Source organism: Equus caballus, chromosome 20, assembly GCF_041296265.1.
Source record: "Equus caballus isolate H_3958 breed thoroughbred chromosome 20, TB-T2T, whole genome shotgun sequence".
Classification (NCBI taxonomy): Eukaryota; Metazoa; Chordata; class Mammalia; order Perissodactyla; family Equidae; genus Equus; species Equus caballus.
In genome coordinates, this window is record NC_091703.1 from 18234715 (window position 1) to 18257004 (window position 22290).

The 22290-nt window shown below is 39.0% G+C and overlaps 1 protein-coding gene across 1 annotated transcript in view; it reads right to left on the reverse strand.

The window, feature by feature from the left end:
• KIF13A (kinesin family member 13A) overlaps positions 1–22290 on the reverse strand; it is a 193794-nt gene that overhangs the window by 30598 nt on the left and 140906 nt on the right. The window contains 7 exon segments of the mRNA XM_070244119.1: positions 1483–1632; positions 2597–2737; positions 3998–4160; positions 7744–7957; positions 13998–14164; positions 14266–14352; positions 20124–20254. Coding sequence (XP_070100220.1) covers positions 1483–1632; positions 2597–2737; positions 3998–4160; positions 7744–7957; positions 13998–14164; positions 14266–14352; positions 20124–20254 — 1053 coding nt within the window.

The following is a 22290-nucleotide window of genomic DNA, read 5'->3' on the forward strand; positions in this document are numbered from 1 at the left end:
TCTGTGCCAGGAACTGCACCAAATGTTGCATTTACAAGAGTAAACAAAACAGACATGCTCACTGGGCTCTCGGGAGTAGAGATGGGTATGTAACGCAGATGGCGGCTGGGACAGGGTGAAGAAGGGCTCTGTGAGGGGGTGAGACCTATTATTCCATGAGGAACAGAATATACAAAGCCATGAAGTCATAAGGAAACAGTTCTCATAAAACTTTTTTTTTTAAGGCTTAAAATTTTCTCACTATCCTGAAATTTGCATCCTCAGAGGGTTGTAATTGGGCAAGTTATCGTTCATAACACAGTTCAAGGTTGTAATGAGCAGAGTTGTGAAGCTGATACATGTTCTGACAGTGCTGCTGTCATCTTAAATAGTGAGGCTTATTTTTAAAGGTAGCTCAGACCCAATTTCCACATGCCACTTGGCACTGGCATCAAGGACCTGAGGGAAATTAGTTGATGGTATTTGACAAGTGAGACAAATATGGAGGAAGTAGTAAGAGGGAAGGAAAAAGGGAATAAGAGACATCGGCTAGAAGATAGTGGTTCTTAAGCTTTTTTCCAATGCTTTTTGAGACTCTAATACATTTTTAATATGGTTTCAGGGGGATTCATGGAACACTCAAAGCCCACCACAGACCCGAGCTTAAGAACCCCTGACCAGGGACTTAGCCACTGAATCCCTTTGCCACAGCTGTTGTGACCATTTTTAAGACAAGAAAAAGCAATTCTAGCCCACTGGTCTTCTAGAGCAGAGCGTTCACATGCGTCAAATGTAAGATGTGTCCTTACAACACCACAACTGGCAACGCAGGGTCTATTTTCCGGGTTCACTTTGGGGAGAATGGCCTCCTATTCTCAGCCTGCTCTAAGAATCACAAAAATTAACTCAGTATTTCAAGTTTACATGTTATTGAAGGACAAGCTAGGAAATAAGGGTATTACTAAACTTAAAACAATAACATCAGTTGATGAAATGGATAAAATGAAAAGTTTGACCTTGAAAATTTTCTGAAATGTCTTAGGCCTACAAAAGGACACTACATCTAAATACTTGAAATATGAGAGTTTAAAAGGGGGCAACAATGGGATGGTTAAGCTTGTCTTCTTTGAACACTTTGGATTTCAAAACCATCTTCCCAAGCTGTGTCTTGTAAAGGCCACTTAAGGGCCAGGAAAGAATCGAGTGTATCACTAAGGCAAGAGAATAAAAGAGAAATGAATATGGGGCACAGAGCTGAATCTGGTTCCCCAAAAAATTCTAATTTGATGAAAACAAAGAAAAAACTTGTGAGGCACAAATATAAAATGTGTTATACTAATGTTTTAAAATCATGACGTAATGTTCACAAGTTCTGTTGATATTAGTAGAGAAAAAAGAATGTAGATCCTGACTCTTGATCTACTTCAAGAACATAAACTAAATCGAATTAAAAAAAAAAAACTTGAACCACGATTCTTTTCTCCGACGCTGGCCCTTCCTCACCTCCCCCTGCTGGCTGATGATGGGGACTGCGTACTGAAGTTTCACATCGCAGAAGAGACACTCCAAGAACACATTAGCCACACCAATGAGGTTGTGATTCTCTTGGGCTTCGTAGAAAGGGTCACCTCGTTTCCCGTAGAGTCTCTTTGCCTGAGTCGTAGGAGGGCCAGGTGAGTAGGTAAGTAGGAAACAAAACATCAACTTAAATAATATTACTTAAAGCTAGCATTAAAAACATTTTTTTAAAAAGCATTTATCCAAATGAATTAAAAAGAAGTAAATTGACAACCATGTCACATAAATAAAACAAAATTAGCACACGGGAGGGGCTTGTCAGTTGGAGAACTAAGTGATATCCGTGTGGAGGGCCCTTTCTTATTGACTGCCTCGTCTTCCCTATCATACTCACTGTCAGCCTTTTTCATTTCCTTCCCTGTGCTTTGGCTTCATTTCCTTCACCGAGTCTTCTTTCCCATTACTGAGTTCCAAAAAGTGGATTATGCTCTCTCAAATTCTTCTTAGTAATCTACCCAGCCATGGTAACAGCTAGGGGAGCATGAACACATGCTGATGAATATACAATCTATGCTGGCTCCATCTGAGCTGATTATTTTTTTTTTGGGATGAAGATTGTCACTGAGCTAACATCTGTGCCAATCTTCCTCTATCTTATGTGGGATGCCGCCACAGCGTGGCTTGCCAAGAGGTGTCAGGTCCTCACCCAGGATCTGAACCTGTGAACCCTGGGGTGCTGGAGTGGAATGCATGAATTTAACCACTACGCCACCGGGCTGGCCCCCATCCGAGCTGACTTTTTACAACACAAATTTACTTTTCTCTACTTCATTTCACTTGAAATGTAGTAAAAATGTAGCCAAATAAGAATATGTTCTGTATTCTCTTCGTCTAGTTCCTATCCATGTGGGGATCACATTATATTACTGTTCCAACTTAGCATTCCTTCCGAGATCACTTTTACTTTACTTTTCTAATATAAATGTCCAAAATACCACTACAAATATTCACTGGCACGTGTGTGTGTTCTGACGGTTAAATCACTTATATTCTCTGCTTTTAACATGGCCGAGTCTCCTTTACAATTTGTCTCTTTTACCTCAGGAACTTTTTCCTTCCATTCTTGATAAAGGTCTCTCATATCAATTAATTTATTCTCCAGCTTCTCAATGGTCCAAACTTGGGTGCTCTTTCCTTTCCTCCTCACTTGAATTGCTGGCTCACTCACTATTGCTCCTCTCTGCATAACAAGAAAAACAAAAACAAAACAAACCTTGTTACAACTTTTTGGATTGTTAAAGCAACACATATTATCATAAAGTAGCAAATTTGAAAAAAAAACACATAATGAAAAGATGAAATTCTAGCACCTAGGGAATATTCTGGTTTATTTTCCATTTTCTATGTACACCCATGCACACACTTTTTACTTTTATCACAATCAGAACCAAACAAAAATATAAATTTCCTATCCCAATCTTCTCTCGACAGATTTTATATTACGATTATCATCTTGTGTTGTTAAACATTCTTCATAAATATGACTTTTAACAGCAACATAATAATCCAAGAGGAATGTACCACACATTTGACTAATTACACTACTGTTCAACATCATGGCTATTTCAAATTTTTGCTATTATAAGGGCCATTATGACAAGCATCTCTGTACAAAAAGCACATAAACCTTTATGTACACTTCTATGACTATGGACTTAGAATAAATTTCTCAAAAGAGAACTACTTGGTCAAAAGACTAACACCTAGCAAGACTGCTGAGATACGCCCTGATTCATTTCAAGCTTGCTTGCTGAAAGGCAAAAATGAATGAATGAAAATCTTTTTTTTCAAAGATTCTCCCTACAGGAAAAATTGTTCAAGTTGAAATGATGGGAAACTTTCAAATTCCTGCAAAGAGTCCTTCTTTGTATGTAGAGACAGGTATCATACAAGTCTTCCTTCCTTGTAGAATTCACTCTTAAAATGATACTATAACCAAACATACACATATCCCCCAGTTCAGAAAAGAGCATTTATATGAAAGAGAAAAAGCAGGTGGGATTACTTATACAGTCACGCACTGCATAACGATGGGGATATGTTCTGAGGAATGTGTCGTTAGGTGACTGTCGTTGTGCCAACATCATAACGTGTATTCACACAAACCCAGACGGCACAGCCTACTACTCTACACGCAGTCTGTCGCTGACCGAACTGCCGTGATGTGGAGCATGATTGTATATATATTTCTAGTTTCACTGTTTTAAAGCAAACATTTAAATTAGAAAGTCTTTCACCCACCAAAATTCTCCTATTCTGATCATAACATACCTAAGGGCATTGCCTACGTAGCATTCTTACCCAAGGAGGTCTACAGAAGTCTTAAAAAGAATAAACACGCTGGCTCCCATCAGGATCTCCTCACAGGCGTGTTTTGGGATGTCAGGTCTACATTCCGCCTCACAGCATTCCCTCTCGTACACCTTGTTCTCGTTCTTACCTTCCTATTGGCACTGAGGTTGGCAGCAGGGATCTGCAGAGTCACCTGGTAGTCAGTGAGTTTGCTCATTTCCTCAGCTAAGAAGTTTGCCTCCCTCACCAAGGTATTAGCTTTCACCAGCTGCTCGCGCAGTTTGGCCAGGCTCTGACGGAAGAGTTCATCCCTGTGGTACAGCAGAAAAGGAAATGAGAAATTCTAAAAGAAAACTGCTTCCTACGTGAGTCATATTATTAGAAAGTGGTAGAAAACTCCTTCCAGGCAATATTTTTCAATCTATTTTTGCCAAATCACCTCTTGTTCATCCGTCCTCCCACCAGGATTCTGTGGGCTGTTGGTAACCCCTGAAAAGGAGCAAATATATGGAGTGACATAACTAAATACCGTGTTTTAAATTATATAACATTTGAAAACTACTAGATTTTGATATTGAGATGCAAAAAAAACCAACAACAGAATCCTTTAGGAAAAAGAAATGATTATGATTTATGTGTGCTTTGGGGGCAGCAAGGGGAGTTGGGCAGATGAGAGAGATCTCAAATTAGAGGCAAATGTTTCACATGCTTTCTTCAGTTGGTAAAAGACAAGAAGTGGGTACTTCTGTGGCAGCAGGAGTTCTTTTTTCAACTCTCTACATAATTACTTGCTGACAAAAGTTTCTCTAACATCCTGGCTGGGTCAAAACTCTATTGTATGTTGTCCCAGCCCCACGTCTTTTGCCTCAGTGGCATTGGTCATAGTTATAATTTTTCACTTATTTGCATAATTATTTGATTAATGTCTATTTCCCTTATGAAGTTGAAAGTGCCCCTAGGACCGGAACCCTGTCTTTTTCACTTGTCATTACACTTAATTCCTGGCCAAGTGCATTGCCCATTGTAGGATATTCAAAAAATACTCATTGAATGAGAGAGAGAGTATTTCTGGATTCACATTTGAATCTGGATTCCAAGATTCAAAGTCTAGCAGATTGCTCTATGCTCTATATAGCTTCCCTTTTCTACCATTTGTATACCTCCTGTCCTTACTTCATAGGGAAATGATGAACTTGGAACACTCAAATCGCTACTCCTTTCTCATCACCTTAGAAATGACACAGGAGGGGTACCACGAATATGTCATTATAAAATGGCCTACAATGTACCTAATGTTGATAGTGCCTTCCTGCTTTTTCTAAATTATATTTTTATTTTTATTAGTTACTCAGGCTTGACTTCTTTCAGCCAGCTCAGTCTTTTTTTTTTTCCACAACATCCAGAAAAAAGCCTTGTTGATTCTTCCTTTGAAAAACCTCCTAAATTTCTGTGTGTGTATTTTTTTTTGTTACCCCTGGTTCATGTTCCTCATACCCTCCTAATATTCTCACAGTGCCCAGCTTCTTCCTCCTCCACTCCAAGACAGTCCTTACAAACCCCTGCCTTTCTCAGGTCACTCCTAAGCTCAAAACCTCCTCTTCTCCCATAATATAAATGCCAAACATTCATGTCTGACGAACGCCTGCGCATCCTATCTAACAGTTTTGCACTTAATTCTCCCTACTCCTCTATAACTCACCTTCTAAACTAAACTTCTTGTGTAATCCCCAAAACACATCTTACTCTTCTCCACTGCTTCACATTTGTTTATGACAACCCACCTATCTGAAGTGCCCTCCCCCTTTCTCTCTGCCTATCTAATCCCCACCCTTCAAACCCACTTGAAACGCTGCCTTCTCCAGGAAATCTGCACAGGAGGCTCAACTTCACTGGGCTGTCAGCCTCCACTAAACAACCACTGTACTTACTGAGTCCTCTGCCCAACTGGCCATCACATTCCTGCTTATCGCTGCAATAATTTCACACAGTCAATGTTTACTAAGCACATACCACATGACAACGTTGGTTCTAGGCCCTGGGGATACTTCAATGAATGAAACCTATTCCCTGGCCCAGAATTTACCTTCCAGTGGAGATCAACAACAAACAAATAATATATAAGTGTAACGTTTTCTATTGTGGAATACAACCGTTTTTCAATTTACCTCTATGATTTAATTTTCACATATTTGTATCTTGATCTACATACAAGTGTACAGAAGGAATAGGCTACATCTCTAGCTTTCTGTGCAAGTCTCATTAGCACTTAAATGGACTTGATTCTCACCGCTCAACATTTACTTAGGCATGAGTTCTTCAGTATTTCACAAGCCATCACCACTTACTTAGATAAGAGTCCCAGCTTTTTATATAAGCAACCACCATTAATGACATCTTAATTTTCTCCAGTGAAACCTGGTGAAATCAGTATTGTAACCATTATCTTTTTGAATTACATCCCCAAAATATTATCCTTTCTATTCTGTTTCTTTTCAAGAATTTGAGTCTCCAAGAGACTCAATCTGGAATTATGGGAAGTTGAAAAATTTTTTTTGACATTTAACTAAAAACACTATAATTAAAAGCAATCCACCTTTTCTCTTGCATCCTTTTGGTTCTGTCTTTTACAATCTTCAGTACATAGAAAATAGGGAGGATAAGGAGAGAGGGTATTAGTGGGTACAATTACACCAGTCACCCTCAGCAAGCTACTGCTTACAGGAAAGCCATCAGCTCACAGCATATGTGGAAAAGGCAGCTTTCAGAAAAAGCACCATCTGATAACCTTTGTCTATTTTACCCAGGCACAGTAAAATATAAAGAGTAATATATTACAAGTATGATAAATATTCATACTTCGGTATCCAGACAGATGAGCAGACAGCAGAAAATGTAATGGACTCTTTTCTCTCAGTTTAGAACAATCAAGTGCATTACTATGGTGAGTCTTCTAATGCAGGGTGGGCTGCCCTTTTCTCCTCTTAGGGGTCATCCTCCCTGGATGTGGCTCAAGGTGAGCATACCACTGCTGGTGAGAGATGCAGTGCGGTTGGAGCAGTGGCTCTAGAGTCAGCCTGCCACGGCTTTGATCCCACTGCCTCTTTGGGTAAGTCATTTAACCTCTCAGCCTCAGGTTCCTCATGTGTGAAATGGGGGTGAAAACAGTAAAATATAGTAGCAGCTGTGACGAGTAGATGAATATATGTAAAGCACTTAGTGCCTGGCACAAGGTAAATGCTCTATAAATGCTGCTTTTACTGGTATTACTAAACCATTGTTATAACACAGGTGTTATTAATGGGACTGGCCACAGACCTGGGTTCACCCCTGGCTTTCTCATTTACTAGATGAGTGATTGAGCGGGATATTTAAACTGACTGCCCTACCTACAAGATACAGACAATACTTCCTACAGCATTAGCACCACGTCCAGACTGGGTAAAAACACAACAGAACTTAGCAATAAATTACCACCATTTTTTTTTATTATTATTACCACCATTTCCTCCACCACGACGTCAGTTCTGATATAAATATTCTAAATTTAAAAATTCATATGCAGATTTTAAATAGAATCAAAAGAGAAATAAAAAATGAGAAGTGCTTTTATGCTAAAGAATTATTCAAATTTTTTTTCCAATACCTAGTTTAAGCCTTCTAACTTGGTACCATTTTTATGGAACGGTAAAGCAGTGGACCGGTGTGTCTTTACCAACCAACATTATGGTAAACATACTTAGGATGGACAATATATTTGAAAGAGAGAGCCAACTGCTAACAATCCAGGTATGGGAGTAAGTTTTCCTTCTATGTTAAGTTTGCCCCCCTCTGATATGCCTCACAACCCCCTCCCCCCAAGCCTTGACTCTGGGTCTCCCAGGACCCCGTTCTCACCTCTCCTCTGCCCACTGGGTCACCTTCTGCTGAGCTGTCTGGCTGCTGTAGGCCAGGCGGTCGGGGCCACTGCTCTGGGGCTGCCTCTCAGGGGAGAGCTGCTGGCGGAGTTGCTCCAGCTCCCGCTCATACATGAGCCGCTGCTCCTCAAGGGCACTCCTCTTCTCTTCTAGGTATTGCTTCTCCAGGACCTGGACCACATTTTGAACTGGGTCTGGTGAGCCAAGAGATAAGGCAAGGCATCTTCAGTGGTGGCTGAGACAGGCAGCCTGTCAGTACTTTTTCTGGCAAGAACCACCTCCTCCCGCAGAATCCGGCCCTTCAATATGCTTTCTGTGAGAGGCCAGGGCCCTGTCAGATGAAATCCTCTCAATTTCCGTTTTACTAAATTTTTAGCTAAATGCCCTATATGTAAACATTCTCCATGTCTACTATGTTACTTTCCTCAACTTGATGAGCTCATCCTAACGTTCAGATAGACCCTTAATCTACTATAAGCAGATGGTAGAGGAAGAGATTGGATCCTATCCATTGAGAAGAAAAACTTCATGAAATGTAGGAAGACTTCAAAGACAGAGCCACATAGATTTGATTTTCATGGTAGTCAATTTCTGTGCCCATTTGGTATCAGTTTTAGTATATGGCAAAGGGTTTACATTTCCAATTTTAACCACAAATCTCATTCTTCCTGAATTTCTCTCATAAGGGAAGAAAATTACAGATCATAGCATATGTTTGAAAGTATTGATTGAGTATATGTTCTGGCAATTTCTCAGGTGCTAATTTCCAAGAGCACGATTCACTTGCAAAAATAAAAGAAAAAAAAGAAGAAATAAAGGCAGTGGGGGAGGGTAATTCACTTGGAAAAGTAAAGGCTATTACTCATTTTTTGCTTTTGCAGATCTAGAGATCACCAACATACACGTGGGTGAATAGGTATGGAAATACTAACAGAACTTGCTCAAAGGGGCCACTGCTAGACTGGTGGTGGTTGGGGTGTAGGAAGTACTCAATCCCAAAGAGCTAACTGGCTGTGGCAGGATATTAGCTTGGTAATGACCAATGATCTGGATGCTGTGGAAAAAGATGAAGGCACTGACCATATGTACACAGGAGAAAGGTACTGACCCCTCTAAGTGAGTAGACTGTAGGGAAACAGTATGTTAGATTATCTGGATGGTAAATAAGAAAATTACCATCATAGTAAACATTTCCTTGAAGTACACGGGACCTGGAGGAGATGCGTTCATATTCTCAGGCTAGCCTGGGATTCACACATTTGCCTGTTATTCAGTGCTATTCGTGTTATAGTTCCACATACTTACTCTCGGTTTAATTGTTGGGATAAGAGTGGGAAATTAAGATAAGAGGAATTTTTATGATGACTATTGACTGACTTTTCTAGAAGACCCTATCAATTTGTGAAATAGACATGTAAACTGTACTAATTTTCTAAATGAGCAGCAAGAGAAAAAGATAGCATGTTAGCTTAAAAAAAACAAGATTAAATAATACAAAACAAAAAGTAGAAAACAATTTTAAAAACTACTAGATACACACAGTATAGGTGAGTTCTTTTAATAAAAATGACAACCACAATGGCAATAATAATTCTACTAGCTCCTGGCTATATCAGGTAGAGGCACTATACCCTTCGCATGCATCATCTCATGAAAGCCTTGCAACATTACAATGTAAGGGTGGATAACATTCCCATTCTAAAGATGAGAAAATGGGGCTCAGAAAGGTTAAGGAGCTGACCTAAGATCATATAGGTCATGAGTGACAGAACCAGGTTTTGAACTCAGATCAGAGCAGTCTAGGGTAGGACATAAACTGATGTAGTATTCTTATCTCCAATGTTTTGCTCAGATTAGTACTCTGTTAAAGAGTAGGTATTTTTTTAAAAATACTGTTCTTTGCTGATATAAAATTCTAAAATTCAGCATTTTTTTCAAAGCAGAATAGTTTTCTCCATAGAGTCCTGACATACAGTCTAAAATACGTTCCTTCAAAAGCTGATGGAAAATGAACTCCTAAAAAACAAAACAAACAAACAAACAAAACCTCTTACACACAGGCAGACCACGAGTGGGTAAGACCTTTTCCACAGAGTGAAAATCTATGTACTCCAAAGCATGAGAACTTCTGACATACCCTACAACTTCCGAAAAAACATGCATAACACGACGAGCTTTTCTGAAAGAGTCTGAAGAAATTCTAAATGTAAGGGCTAGAGAAGAAAAGTTCTCTCAGAATTTTTAAAAAATATATTGCTCAAACACTAGACCTTTTTTCCCTATTTAGATTCTAGGAAAGGAAGGACAGAGTCCCTGCTCCCCATTTATATAGAACCTTGTTTTCAAGGGCCCTTAGTGTTTATGAATCTTTTCCTGAGAGAGAATATCGGAAAACACACCATTTTATAAAATTATATTCCAGCGTTTTTGCTAAAAGACACTGAATAAGGTATTTAATCCTCATTTGCACTTGTCAGGGGTGTGTAGAAACACACATGATCCCAAATGGCTGAGGCAGGGGGCATTTCACCCCAAGATTCCATGCCAACACAGAGGCAATGTGACTGAGGCTGCTTCAAACTGTGTTCGCAGCTGCCATGACATAACATCCCTACTACTCACCAGGCTTTATTAGGGGCCACAAATCAACATGCAGATGTGGAAGAGAGAGCAACTCAAAGCAGCCCTCCCCTGAGCCTGCCACAGTACAGCTCGGTGAGCCCTGCCCGGGGGACTCCAGGTCTGGCCATGCCATACACAGTCCTGGGAGAGGTACAGGGACTGAGGTTACCTTCCTTTTTTTCCCCCTTTGATCCCAACACAAGTCTGGAAAGACTTTTCTCTTAGACATATTTGATAACATTTTTTTTCCAAATTAACTGACCAGTTTCAAGCCTTTATCACAATACAGCATAATTTTTAAATAGATCATCCTAATCAGCAAGTCAATCTGAACCTATGATAAGGCCCAGGACAGAAGCTGAAGACTATTCGGCCTATGCTGAAGTGACCAATCAACTATTAAGAGATTGTCCAGTTTTATTTTTCCGTCACTTTCTTCCTCTTGAATGAACTGTTTTAAAACTCAGTGAGCCTGGTGCCTAAGGCCAAGATACCAAAGAAGCAGGTATTTTAGGAAGAGAGAAGGACTACATTGGGCATAACAGTTTCTCTTTTTTATTAGATTATTCTTTACCTCGTACGTAAACATGGAATGAGCTCAAACTTACCTATTTGTCCTGAGAATAGAAAAAAGATGGTGATGGTGCAAAAGGCTGAGGGCATTTATGTGATAAATAGAATTAGAATTAATTCACACCAAGTGCTTGAAACACCGAATTGAAAGGAAGTAGATCCTTGGGGGGGAAAAAGAACCTTTCAATCCCAGATGGAATAAACTGGCTCTATGACCCTTCACTCGCCCCTTAACTGCTCTTCACTTTGGACCTACCACTGACTCTGTGAAAACAGATGAGTGTCTCATTCCAATTTTGAACCCTCAGGAAGAATTCATTACCGTCTATAGATACTAGGTTTACTTTTACTATTAATTCAAATGAATTGGACTTTAGATCATTATTTACCCTAGAGACTCAGAAACACATTATTCTAGTCTATTACTGTGATAATGCAGGTGAATATGTATCTGGAAGTTCTATGTCCTGGTCTGCTGTGCTTTCAACAGTAATAAATGCCACTAGTAACAGTAGCAATAACACCAACAATACTTTTGTGCTGTTGGGTGCATTGGGAAAAGAATAGCTACCAGATTTTAACCATTGGAAGGCAATGGAGTCAGGATATGGGGAGGGAGGGATCATAATTGAAAAAAAAGCAACATTCCTCAATCAAGAATACAGAGTACCCCTGTCAGGCAGAAAACTTTAGCTTCTTCCCAGTCACATTAGTTAGATTTTGCCAAAGCATGTAGCACAAGCATCAATGAGCAGCACTGCTAAAACCAGTCAAGCTCCCTCATGCTAATGCCAATCAGTTAAAACCTTTATCCCAGCGTTTGTGGAGGAGCTTCATCTGAAACCACATGAGAGGGAAGAGAATCTTCAAGTAGGACCACCAAGGGGACGACCACCAGGCAGACAGGCTTATTATCGGGAAGCCACCTAGTAGCAGAGGTGAATCACATGAACGGTGTCCAGCCACCAGCATTTCAGCACTTGTATCAGAGCACATCTGCACGCCCCACAGGGAGTTCTATTTACTGGTGGATTGGCTAAGAGGTGAGGATGGGAAACATTACTTCTGAATAGACAAATCATCACTGGAGAACAAGGCCTGATCTAGAATGCAAATGGACAACTGATGTGAATACCATGAGTGAGGCCACTGATGACTAATTGGTTTGGCTAAGAAGATAGGAAGAGTTAACAAATGCTTACTAAATACTCGTTGGTTATTCAGGGTTGTTTATATATATATATATATATATATATATATATACACATATATATTTATTTATTTATGATCAGAAGGTAGCAATTGGATAAAATGAGAAAATCTGTGATGTGGGATGAGACATGATTAAATTGATACCACCTGTATACGCTGCAGAGTTAGAAGATAGAGACATCTGGGATTCTGCAGCCTCATCAAAAGAAATAACCTCTCTCCAAATGGGCATTCCTCCACCTGGAGTTTGGAGCTTACATCCTCCTGTCACATCCTGTATCCACTAGGGCTTCCAAAACATCACTCACAGGAGACTTGTTGCCCAGGCATGTTGTTAAATGATCCGTTAATGTGATTCTGATGCTTGAACATCACTTTGAAATGTCTTTTGGGATTCCTCCCAACTTGGTGAGCAAGTAGCAGAGTGGACGGAAGCTTGATTTCTAGCTATGGTCCACCCTGTGTTGCAGTGTCAAAACCCCAGTAGCTAACCTTATCCCTAATCTTACAGTGATGTTCTTTTTTGTTGGTCCATACTCTTCATATTAATACATCACATTTGTTTTCAAACTGGCCTTTTCTTCATACTCCATTTTTATAATTAAAAACAGGATACAAAATTCATAAATAGAACTAAAAATGTCAAAATCTTTGTTCCTGCAAAAGAATCCCCAATTTGATATGCCAATGATCTGACTGATCTAGCCATGCTTAAGTTCTTTCCAGACAGGCTTCTTCATAGAGGAGAGTGGGAAAGTAGCTGTTTAAGGGAAGAACTCAACTGTGAAAACCAAAATGCTCTCCAAGTAACCCGTCAGGCAGAGGCTGCCCGATTAGGGCTTTCAGCATCCCAGAAAGTTCTCTTTTGGTTCAAGTTAGGGATCCTTATGTATCTAAAGAGCAGAGGAATGGGAAAGTGAGGTTGGAAAAACTCCGAAAACCAACTTTCTCAGGCGCTCCTGAATGCAGCCTCGACTTCATCCTTACAAAATAGTTCTAGTCCCAGAAATGCCACCTATTGCCTGCTAACAGGGGAACTTTCCTCTCCTGCTTATAGTTCCCAGGCACTGAGCCGGCAGATTAGGGGACTTAGAGATGGGAATGGAAGGGGCAGACTGATAAAATAGCAAGCAAGGAAAGCATTTGGTGTGTGTTTTATTACATGCACATGTATATGAAGAGATACAGGACTTCCTTTTAGACACAGAGAGAAAGAACTTCAATATAAACATTGAAAACCTTCTGGAAAGAAGGATCTAGAAATAATGCTTTAAGGAGAACTTTTTAAAGATCTGAGATGGGTTGGAGTGTAGGTCAAGCAAAAGAGCTTATAATGCATTTCATTTTAGCTATCATTTTTGTAAAAGCTACCTGGGCTTGTTAAATAAGTCTCTGTGGGGGTATAATTTCCAATTGAGTTTATGGTAAAACATTGTGCATTTCTCTCTCCATTAGATTCTATTTGAAATTTCTGAATTCACCTCTCCTGGGCATTTTCATACAGAAGGATTCAGGAACAACAGGCTCAGTAACGGGAAATTTGCTAAGGAATTCCATGACAATCATTCAGTACCCTAGGAGCGTGGAAATGTTACTACAACTAGCTTGGGAACAAGAGGTATCAAGAAAAGGACCATCCACTTCCTAGCCATGCCCGAGGGAGCAGACCCTGCCCTGGAATATTTTCATTAGCCCCTCACCGAGTCAGCAACTCTGTGTGTCCAAATTTCACAACGATACTTTTAAGTTCATTCACACTTATCCCTCATTGAAGGGCGTGAGGTAAGGAACTGCCCAAGATGACGGAATCCTGAGTCAGGGCCTTACCATTACTATTCAGCGTTTTCATGATAACTTCCATCTGTGCAAATTCATAGTTATAGTCTGGTTCCGAGGAAGCTTCACTGGCGGCATCCAAGTCATGCTCTGGCGGGCCTGTTTCTCTCTCCAAGTCTTTCAACCAATCTCGCCGTTTCCTCTTAGGCAAATTAATTCTGTGGGAGATTTCACCATTAGAGAAAATCAAGTTGTTTTGCATTTAAATAGATAACAGAAAAAATGTATATGAAAGTATTAGTGAACACAAACTCGTTACCTAAAAAAGTGGTTATTTCCCCACAGGATTCTATCACCATGCCACAGCTGGGTAGTACTGCACACAAGGGCGCCATTTACACAGGACCTGAAGGAACACCAGGGAAGATGCACAGGTGAACAGCACAAAATCCAGCCCCAGCAGCCAAACTGCCAACTAGGGGAACTTTCTCTTAACAGACGTATCCTAACTAATACCTGAAGAAGGAATGGCAGAATTAGAAACACATGAGCTAAGCAACGACGCTCAAGGGCTGCCAATATCCTCAAAGAGAGACAATCCAACATGATGCGCTCCTGGAGGAGACAGACAACACCACCTATGGAATGTTCTTGTCAAAAATTGAGCTGCATCTAATCAAGCGTCTATCTCTAAATACCACTTTAGGAAATATAGAGGGCAGTGGAAGATGCTAAATGCCGTCATGGTATATAACGAACAAAATACTGACTATAGGAAACTATAGGACCCACATCTAGGAATCTTCAACAAATGAAATGCAAGGATAAGGGGGCTAGAAATGAGATCCCATAGACTAAAAGAGACCTAAGAGACATAACAACCAATGACAAGGGTTGAATTTTATTTAGATACTGATTTCGAGAAACAGCTGAAAAGAACATTTAGGAGACAACTGAGGAAATTTAGACACTGATTGGATATATGATGATTAGTAAGGAATCTGTTAATTATTTTAGGCGTGATGGTACTGAAGCTATGTTTAAGAATATTTGTGTTTTAGAGATATGAACAGATATTTATGGATGTAAAGTTATAATATCTGGAATCTGCTTTAAAATAATCCAGAGGGGAGGGAGGAGGAGATATGGAGAGCATATATGTAAAACAAAATTGTCTATGTGGTGTTCGTTTTTAAAGCTGGATGATGGATATGCAGGGGTTTGTTATACTAGTCTTTATACTTTTATAAGTTTGAAATTTTCCATAATAAAGACTTAGGGAAAACATAAAAGAATACCAGGTTTAAATCTGAAATAGCTACCAAAACAAACTGTAAAAATAAAACAAACGGGTGTGGTGAGGGAGACAACTCTGACAGTCTTTGTTATATTGTATCCATCACACCATAAATGATGGGCACCGTGTCTCTGGGTTTCTGTTGGGTTCTGTGAGTCTTGGACTTATCTGAACCAAATCTTGAAGGGGCAACTCTGCCCAGTGCCATTTGGTGATGGTCTTTCAACACTGCAGTTTTCCTTACATTGCAACTCTGCTACAGCTTGCTGGCTATCAAGGGACTGTGAGGTCAGTAGCCCAAGTAATCCACTGCAAAAGATTTCGTAGGGTTTCCTGCTTATTAGATTTCATCAACTGATCCTTTGACACAATTAAACAGTCACTGTGATGTCTTTTTGGGGAAGAGGAAAAGTTCTCCAGAATCAGACGGTATTTCCAGGGTATTTTTAATAATAAAAACTTAGCCACCAGACCTGAAAGATTGCTAACAAGGAGTGATCGTTTTCATACGTGTGTCTATCAGTAGCCATACTGTGGTGGTGGTTCACATGCAAGAACCAGAAGAACTTAAAACTATACACTATTATGTACTGGGGCTTTAGGGGAGAAAAAGGAAGAAAAAAGGAGGAAGATGGCAACAGATGTTAGCTTAGGGTGAATCTTCCCTTGCAAAAAAAAAAAAAGAGGTTTTGTTGGTATTTAAAAACAAAATATTAGGACAAAGAATTCATTAATAGCTAATTAATTAAGAGTTTAATTTGCTAAACGACTATTATGTGAAGTTTCATGGAGAAAAATAATGAATATTATTTTGAGTTTTACTTTTTCAGTAAGTTACTTTTTTCATGTAGTCTCTTTATCTGGTTCCTAATCTTTACAGGACTCGAAAGCTCAGAGTTATGGAGTATGTAGAACACACGTATGAAAACGATCACTCCTTGTTAGCAATCTTTCAGGTCTGGTGGCTAAGTTTTTATTATTAAAAATACCCTGGAAATACCGTCTGAAATGTTTTTGATCTGTCACACATAAACATCATAAAACTTTGGTGTGTATATTTTACACTAACACGTTCCCTTTATTCTTGCCAATCAGTGACTCTCAATATTCTAACTCAAGCTTCAAAAGTCTGTGTTCCATCTGTTTGGAACTATGGACTGATTTATTCATCTGCAAAATGGAAAAAAGAGATCAGAATATATATGTATATGGATGTCTATATATATGCATATGTATATACATGTGTATATATATCTATGTATACATATATACATATTTTTGCCAAAAGGATGATTAAAAGTTTTATAGAATCCTATCTCTTCTACGTAAAAAAATTCATTAGTCACTTTTTACAAAAAAAAAAATTGACTATTTTTATTAAAGTATCTAAAAAGCCCTCCAGAAATTCTAGGAATAGCACTATGATCAATAATAGAAATATGTCACCCAGTGTCCTTTATTATTTTAAACTTTGAATTATAATTTAAAAAAAAATTCAGTTCCTCATTCTCACTAGCCATATTTCAATGCTCAATAGTACTGTCTTGCTCCCAGCTACTAAAATGATCCTAGCAGATATAGAACCTTTACATTATCTCAAAAAGTTGTATTGGTCAGTGTTATTATAGAATAAAACTAAAAACAGTTCCAGAACAAACCAGAGAGGAATACAATAAGCTTTGCCTCTCGTACTTATTGCTAATTTTTGTGATAATGTGTATCTTTACAGGACCCCCCCCATGTAGGTGTACACACATACACACACTCCTAAATACATATATAAACAGATCATTTTGCTGTTTACAGTACGCTTTTATTACAGTAACATAAAAAAGGAAAAAGTTATGGAAACTGCCTGGCTTGATAATTTACCCAAGCCAAGAAATTAGCATAAAAAGTAATTTCTAGTTGGACACATGCCTGGGGTACTTGGAATAAGCAAATGCAAAACCCCTTTGCAGGAATTTATGTTCCCTCACCCAGGCCACAAGACTCCTACAGATAAACTCCTGCTGAAAATGAGCGCACCTAAGAAATCACGTACTGCTTTAGGAAACAAAGTTACCAGCAGACACAACAAACAGCTGGATTGAAGCCCCAACAACTTCAGAGAACGGAATTTTCAAATAAAGACAATAAAATAAGTAAAAATAAAATTATTAAAGGCACACAATGGTGTAAAAACAAGACTCTACCAATAGAGTCTAGGCATACCTAAAAAAGAACTTCCTGAACTTCTACAGTGAGAAGTAGAGAGAGGTGGGTAAGATGGGTGAAGAGAGTCAAAAAGTACAAACTTCCAGGTACAAAATAAATAAGACACAAGGATTTAATGTACAGCATGGCAACTACAGCTAATAATACTATATTACATTATTTGAAAGTTGCTAAGAGAGTAGATCTTAAAAGTTCTCATCATAAGGAAAAAATTCTGTAACTATGTGGGGTGAGGGATGTTAACTAGACTCAGTGTGGTGATCATTTGCAATGTGTACAGATATCAAGTCATTATGTTGTACACCTGAAACTAATATAATGTTATGTCAATTATACCTGAAGTAAGTAAATAAATAACATGAGAAACAATATCACATGTTAACTTTGTTCTTAAACATCCCCATTTAACGTGTCAACTTTGGCTGTTGTTATGTTCCTTAGCAATTCAACAAAGTGACTGAAATGGAAAAAAAATAGAGATACTGAAATTAAAAACTCAACAGAACGGTTAAGCAGTAGGTAAGACATGACTAAAGGAAGAATTAGTGAACCTGAGGATAGATGTGATGAAATAATGACTGTCTCCTAACCCCATGTCTCTCTCTTGCTATGTTCTCAACTCTGTTTCCATCTTCACAACCAAGATTCTTGGCCCACTTCCTAATCTCCCATCTCTCTTCTTCATATTTTTCCTCCCATACCCACAACCAAATGGTATGTAAACATCCCAAGGTTGCTAGTGTCTCCCTAATTGCTATGTCTAATAAAAGCTTTTTAACTTCTATTTTAACCTCTTCTTCCTTAAAATTTTCTCTTCCCTTGGCATCCATTACTGTACCCTGCTGTTACCTCTATTGCTTCTCTGGCTCCCTTGTCTCAGCCTCCTTCATGGACCATTGTTAAAACATCCCTAAAACACCAGTTTAATCCTTCCACTACACTCCAGACCCACTTTCAAGACAGGCCACACTGATAATGCCCAATTCTATATCTTCAGTGTAGCTCTACAGCCCTAAATCCAACGTCCAACTGATATCTCCATGTCAGTATACCAAAGACACTTCAAATTCAAAGTATCTCAAACTGAACTCATCACCACTCACTGCCTATCATCCTCCAAACCCATTCCTCCTCGTGTATTCCTTATTTTGGTTTAGCAGCACCACTGTTTAACTAGTTTCCCAAGACAGAAACCTGTAATCATTGCTGACTTCTTTTCCTTTACTAATTGACACCCCATTCTGTCCCTAAGCACATCACTATGCTTTGCTGACTTTCAAATAATTCACAAATACATTGTGTTCTTCGCCTCTACTGCCGCTTGCTGTGTTCCCATATCAACATCATAATAAATATCCTAACTGATCCCCCTGCCTCCAGTCTTGTAACCTCTATCCCCACGCTCCATAGAGATCAGATTTGCAGGTTATAAAGATCACTTTAGAAGGAGCACTTGTCTTCCTGTATAATAATTGTTGTTTTTATACGTTCTCTTCCAAAAGGCTTTGCGTTCCTATATTTGGGCATTTCCAGAACAGAGCCTGGAGCAAATTACACTGGATGAATGGACCACCACCCTGGAAATGGACCTGGAATGGACCACCTCTTCCAGGAAAGGAAGAGATCGGGCAGGGAGGGGAAGGAAGAAGAGTAGAATTAAAAAAACCCCATGGAATTGGAATTGGGTATGAGGAAATTTGCTGATTAAAATCATTTTTAGATATAGTGCTAGAAGAGAATATAATCAAATCATTTGTGCACTTGAAATATATATAATTTTGTCAATTATATCTCAGTAAAGCTGGGAAAAAAAGAAAGAGTATGAAAAAAAAAATCCAGAGCTTCTAACATAGGGGGATACAGAATAAGGCTAAAGATTATTTGAAACTGGAATAAGAAAAAATCAGGGAACAGTATCATTTCACCATTAAATATCTTAACAATTATATCACTATAACACAAGACCTACAAACTTTCATGAATCATGCATGCTATTACTGTTATTCTAAGTTTTTCATGACTTAGAAATTTATAAGGCAGATATTAACAGAATTTGAAATGAATGTAAAGTTTTCTTCATAAAAATGAGTGTTCTGAATGACAATGTTTGTGTGTTGATGAATATTGTTATAGGACTTCATTTAAACTTTATACCTGATTATTAAATACTTTAAGAGATTTTTAACAGAAGTTAAAAAGCAAATATATTATCCTGTCAATTCTCAAATTTTTACATATTATAGCCTTGTTTAGGAACTTTTCGTAGAGTGGAATTATCTGATTAACTGGGTTTTACACAATACAGTACACTGAGTAACAACAACTAACTGTACTTAATATTTATGTGTCAGGGACTGAGCTGAGTGATTTGTAAGTTTTGTTTACTGTTAGCCCCACTTACTATGTGAGAAAACTGAAGTTTAGATAAAAAAAAAAGTATCTTATCCAAAATCACCCTGCCAGTCAAGGTAGAATCAGCCTACCCCAAAGCTGGTGCTCCTAAATGCTGCTCTCCTGCTCTCTACAATCGGGAAGTAGATCCCCCAGGACCCAGCGTAGCCTTAATTTTGCTATAACTGAAGCAAGCAGACCGAAAGCGGCAGTCTTCTCCTTCTGAAAATCAGGCACACAAGGAATGCTAAGGAGCCGTTTGCTCTTCTTACCTTGCATTTTCTTTCGGAGTAAGAGTGACATCTCCATCGGATGCAATGTCAATCTCACAGTGCTCAGGCTGAATTCCTATTCCGAAGAGCTGGATGTCCTGGGAGGTATCTGCACCCACCCTGGTATGGTCCTAGAAACAGTTTATTAAAGAAAGAAAAAACCCACACTTACAAGTAACTCATAAAAATTTATCACAATCAAAGAATAATCCAACAACATACGCACGACAATATTAAGTGAATCAGATAGGAGATGTGAGATATTTGGAGTATTGTAAGTCAAAGCTCACCATAACACACTAAATTTTAAGAAATGTTTAAACATTACAAAAAAACCCCACAAAACTCCGATCAACAGTTATTAGATACTGTTTTAACATACAAGCAAACTGGACCTGACAGAATGCCTTGAGCTCCCATTCTGACTCGATCACTTAATATTTATGTGACCACAGGTAAGCCATTTCACTCTGAGTCTCAGTTTCTTTCTCTGCAAAACCAGGACAAGATGATCTATTTGATCTCCTCAACAGGATCCTTTTCAGGATCACTTGACAGTGAAAGTGCTTTGAAAACAGCTATATAAATTCAAGAACCACTAAAAGCAGTTTCATGCAAAGTCATATTTTCAAACATATAACTTCTAAAATGCTAAAAATAGTGAGTTTCTAATGCCAATATTACATAGTGTACTGAAGCCTCTGGGTCATGTGATGTACAGATGAGTGTGATTTTAAGGACCTCAAACCCCAGACGTATGAGGACTGTGACTCAGTCTACCGTGAGTCCCCTTTGTTTTCCCTATTACACTAAAAATCATTTAATCACTGTGATAATAATACTTCCCTATTCAACAGAGACAGTGTAAGGCTTGGTCTTTCAAAATTAAGATTTCAGAAATGATTCCTTACCCCTTAATCATTTCCTAAATGAACAGATCTTAAGTCTGTGAGCGGACTCTCAACAAGTCAGGGGCTACGGTGCCATATTTATACCTCTGGGAAAAGTGAATAAAGAGGACAGAAGACTGAGCCTCCTTGCTTCACTTCTAGCTTACTCTCCATTGCATTTTGTATATTCGCTAGGCAGATCAGAATCCTTAACAAGGAGCCTATCTAACCTTTCACAACTGGGTAATACCTTTGCATTTAGAAATTTAGGTGTATGGACAGTGGATATAAGCTGGCTTCAAGTCCCCAGGTCCCCAATCCAGGACAGTTATTTAACTACTATGACATGTATTTATACACTACCATAACTCAGAAATTGTGTGTGTATGATTAAAAATGCCCTGATGGTCAGCTGAGTGCCCTACGTCAGCTGGGGTGCCCCACATCAATGTCAGTCAGGTGTTCTATTTCAAAGAGAAGTCTTACTTCTCACAATAAAATAAGCCAGGATTTCTAAAAATGTGGTCTGAGAACCACTGGGGTCTCTGAGAAACTTTCGAGAAGCTCATGAGGTCAAAACGACTTTAATAAAAATACTAGGGTGTTATTTGCCTTTGCTCTCTCATTTTACCACAAGTGTACAGCGGGGTTTTCCACAGGCTACAGGATGTGTGATGAAGTTGTTGCTCTGAAGATTTAATGGACAGTATGCTTAAACAAGATTGTCTTTTTGTGTTTCTTTTGGTGGGGAAGATTGTTTCTGAGCTAACGTCTGTGCCAATCTTCCTCTACTTTGTACATGGGACGCTACCACAGCATGGCTTGATGAGCAGTGTGTAGGTCCACTCCCAGGATCTGAACCTGCAAACCCAGGGCTGCTGAATTGGAGCACACCCACCACTATGCCACTGGGCCAGCCTCAAGTGTATGTTTAAATGTTCTCAGTTTTAGGATCTAATACAGTAAATATAGACAGATATAACCCAGATACACAAAAGTTCTTTGGAGTCCTTGATACTTATTTAAGCAATGTAAATAGACCCTGAGGCTAGAAAGTTTAAGAACCACTGCAATAAGCTATCCAACGTGGTCAGTGGCGTACACTGAGGCCAAAGAGCCAAATCCAAAAGGCCACATCCCATCTCCACACTTGAAGGGTGATTATAGGACCAAAAGTTATTTCCTGAGGATGAAGGTTTAGAAGGGATGGACATGGGAGAACCCAAGCTGTCTAATCTACCACTAGGGTCTGCTTTAGGCTTGTGCTGATCTTGAGA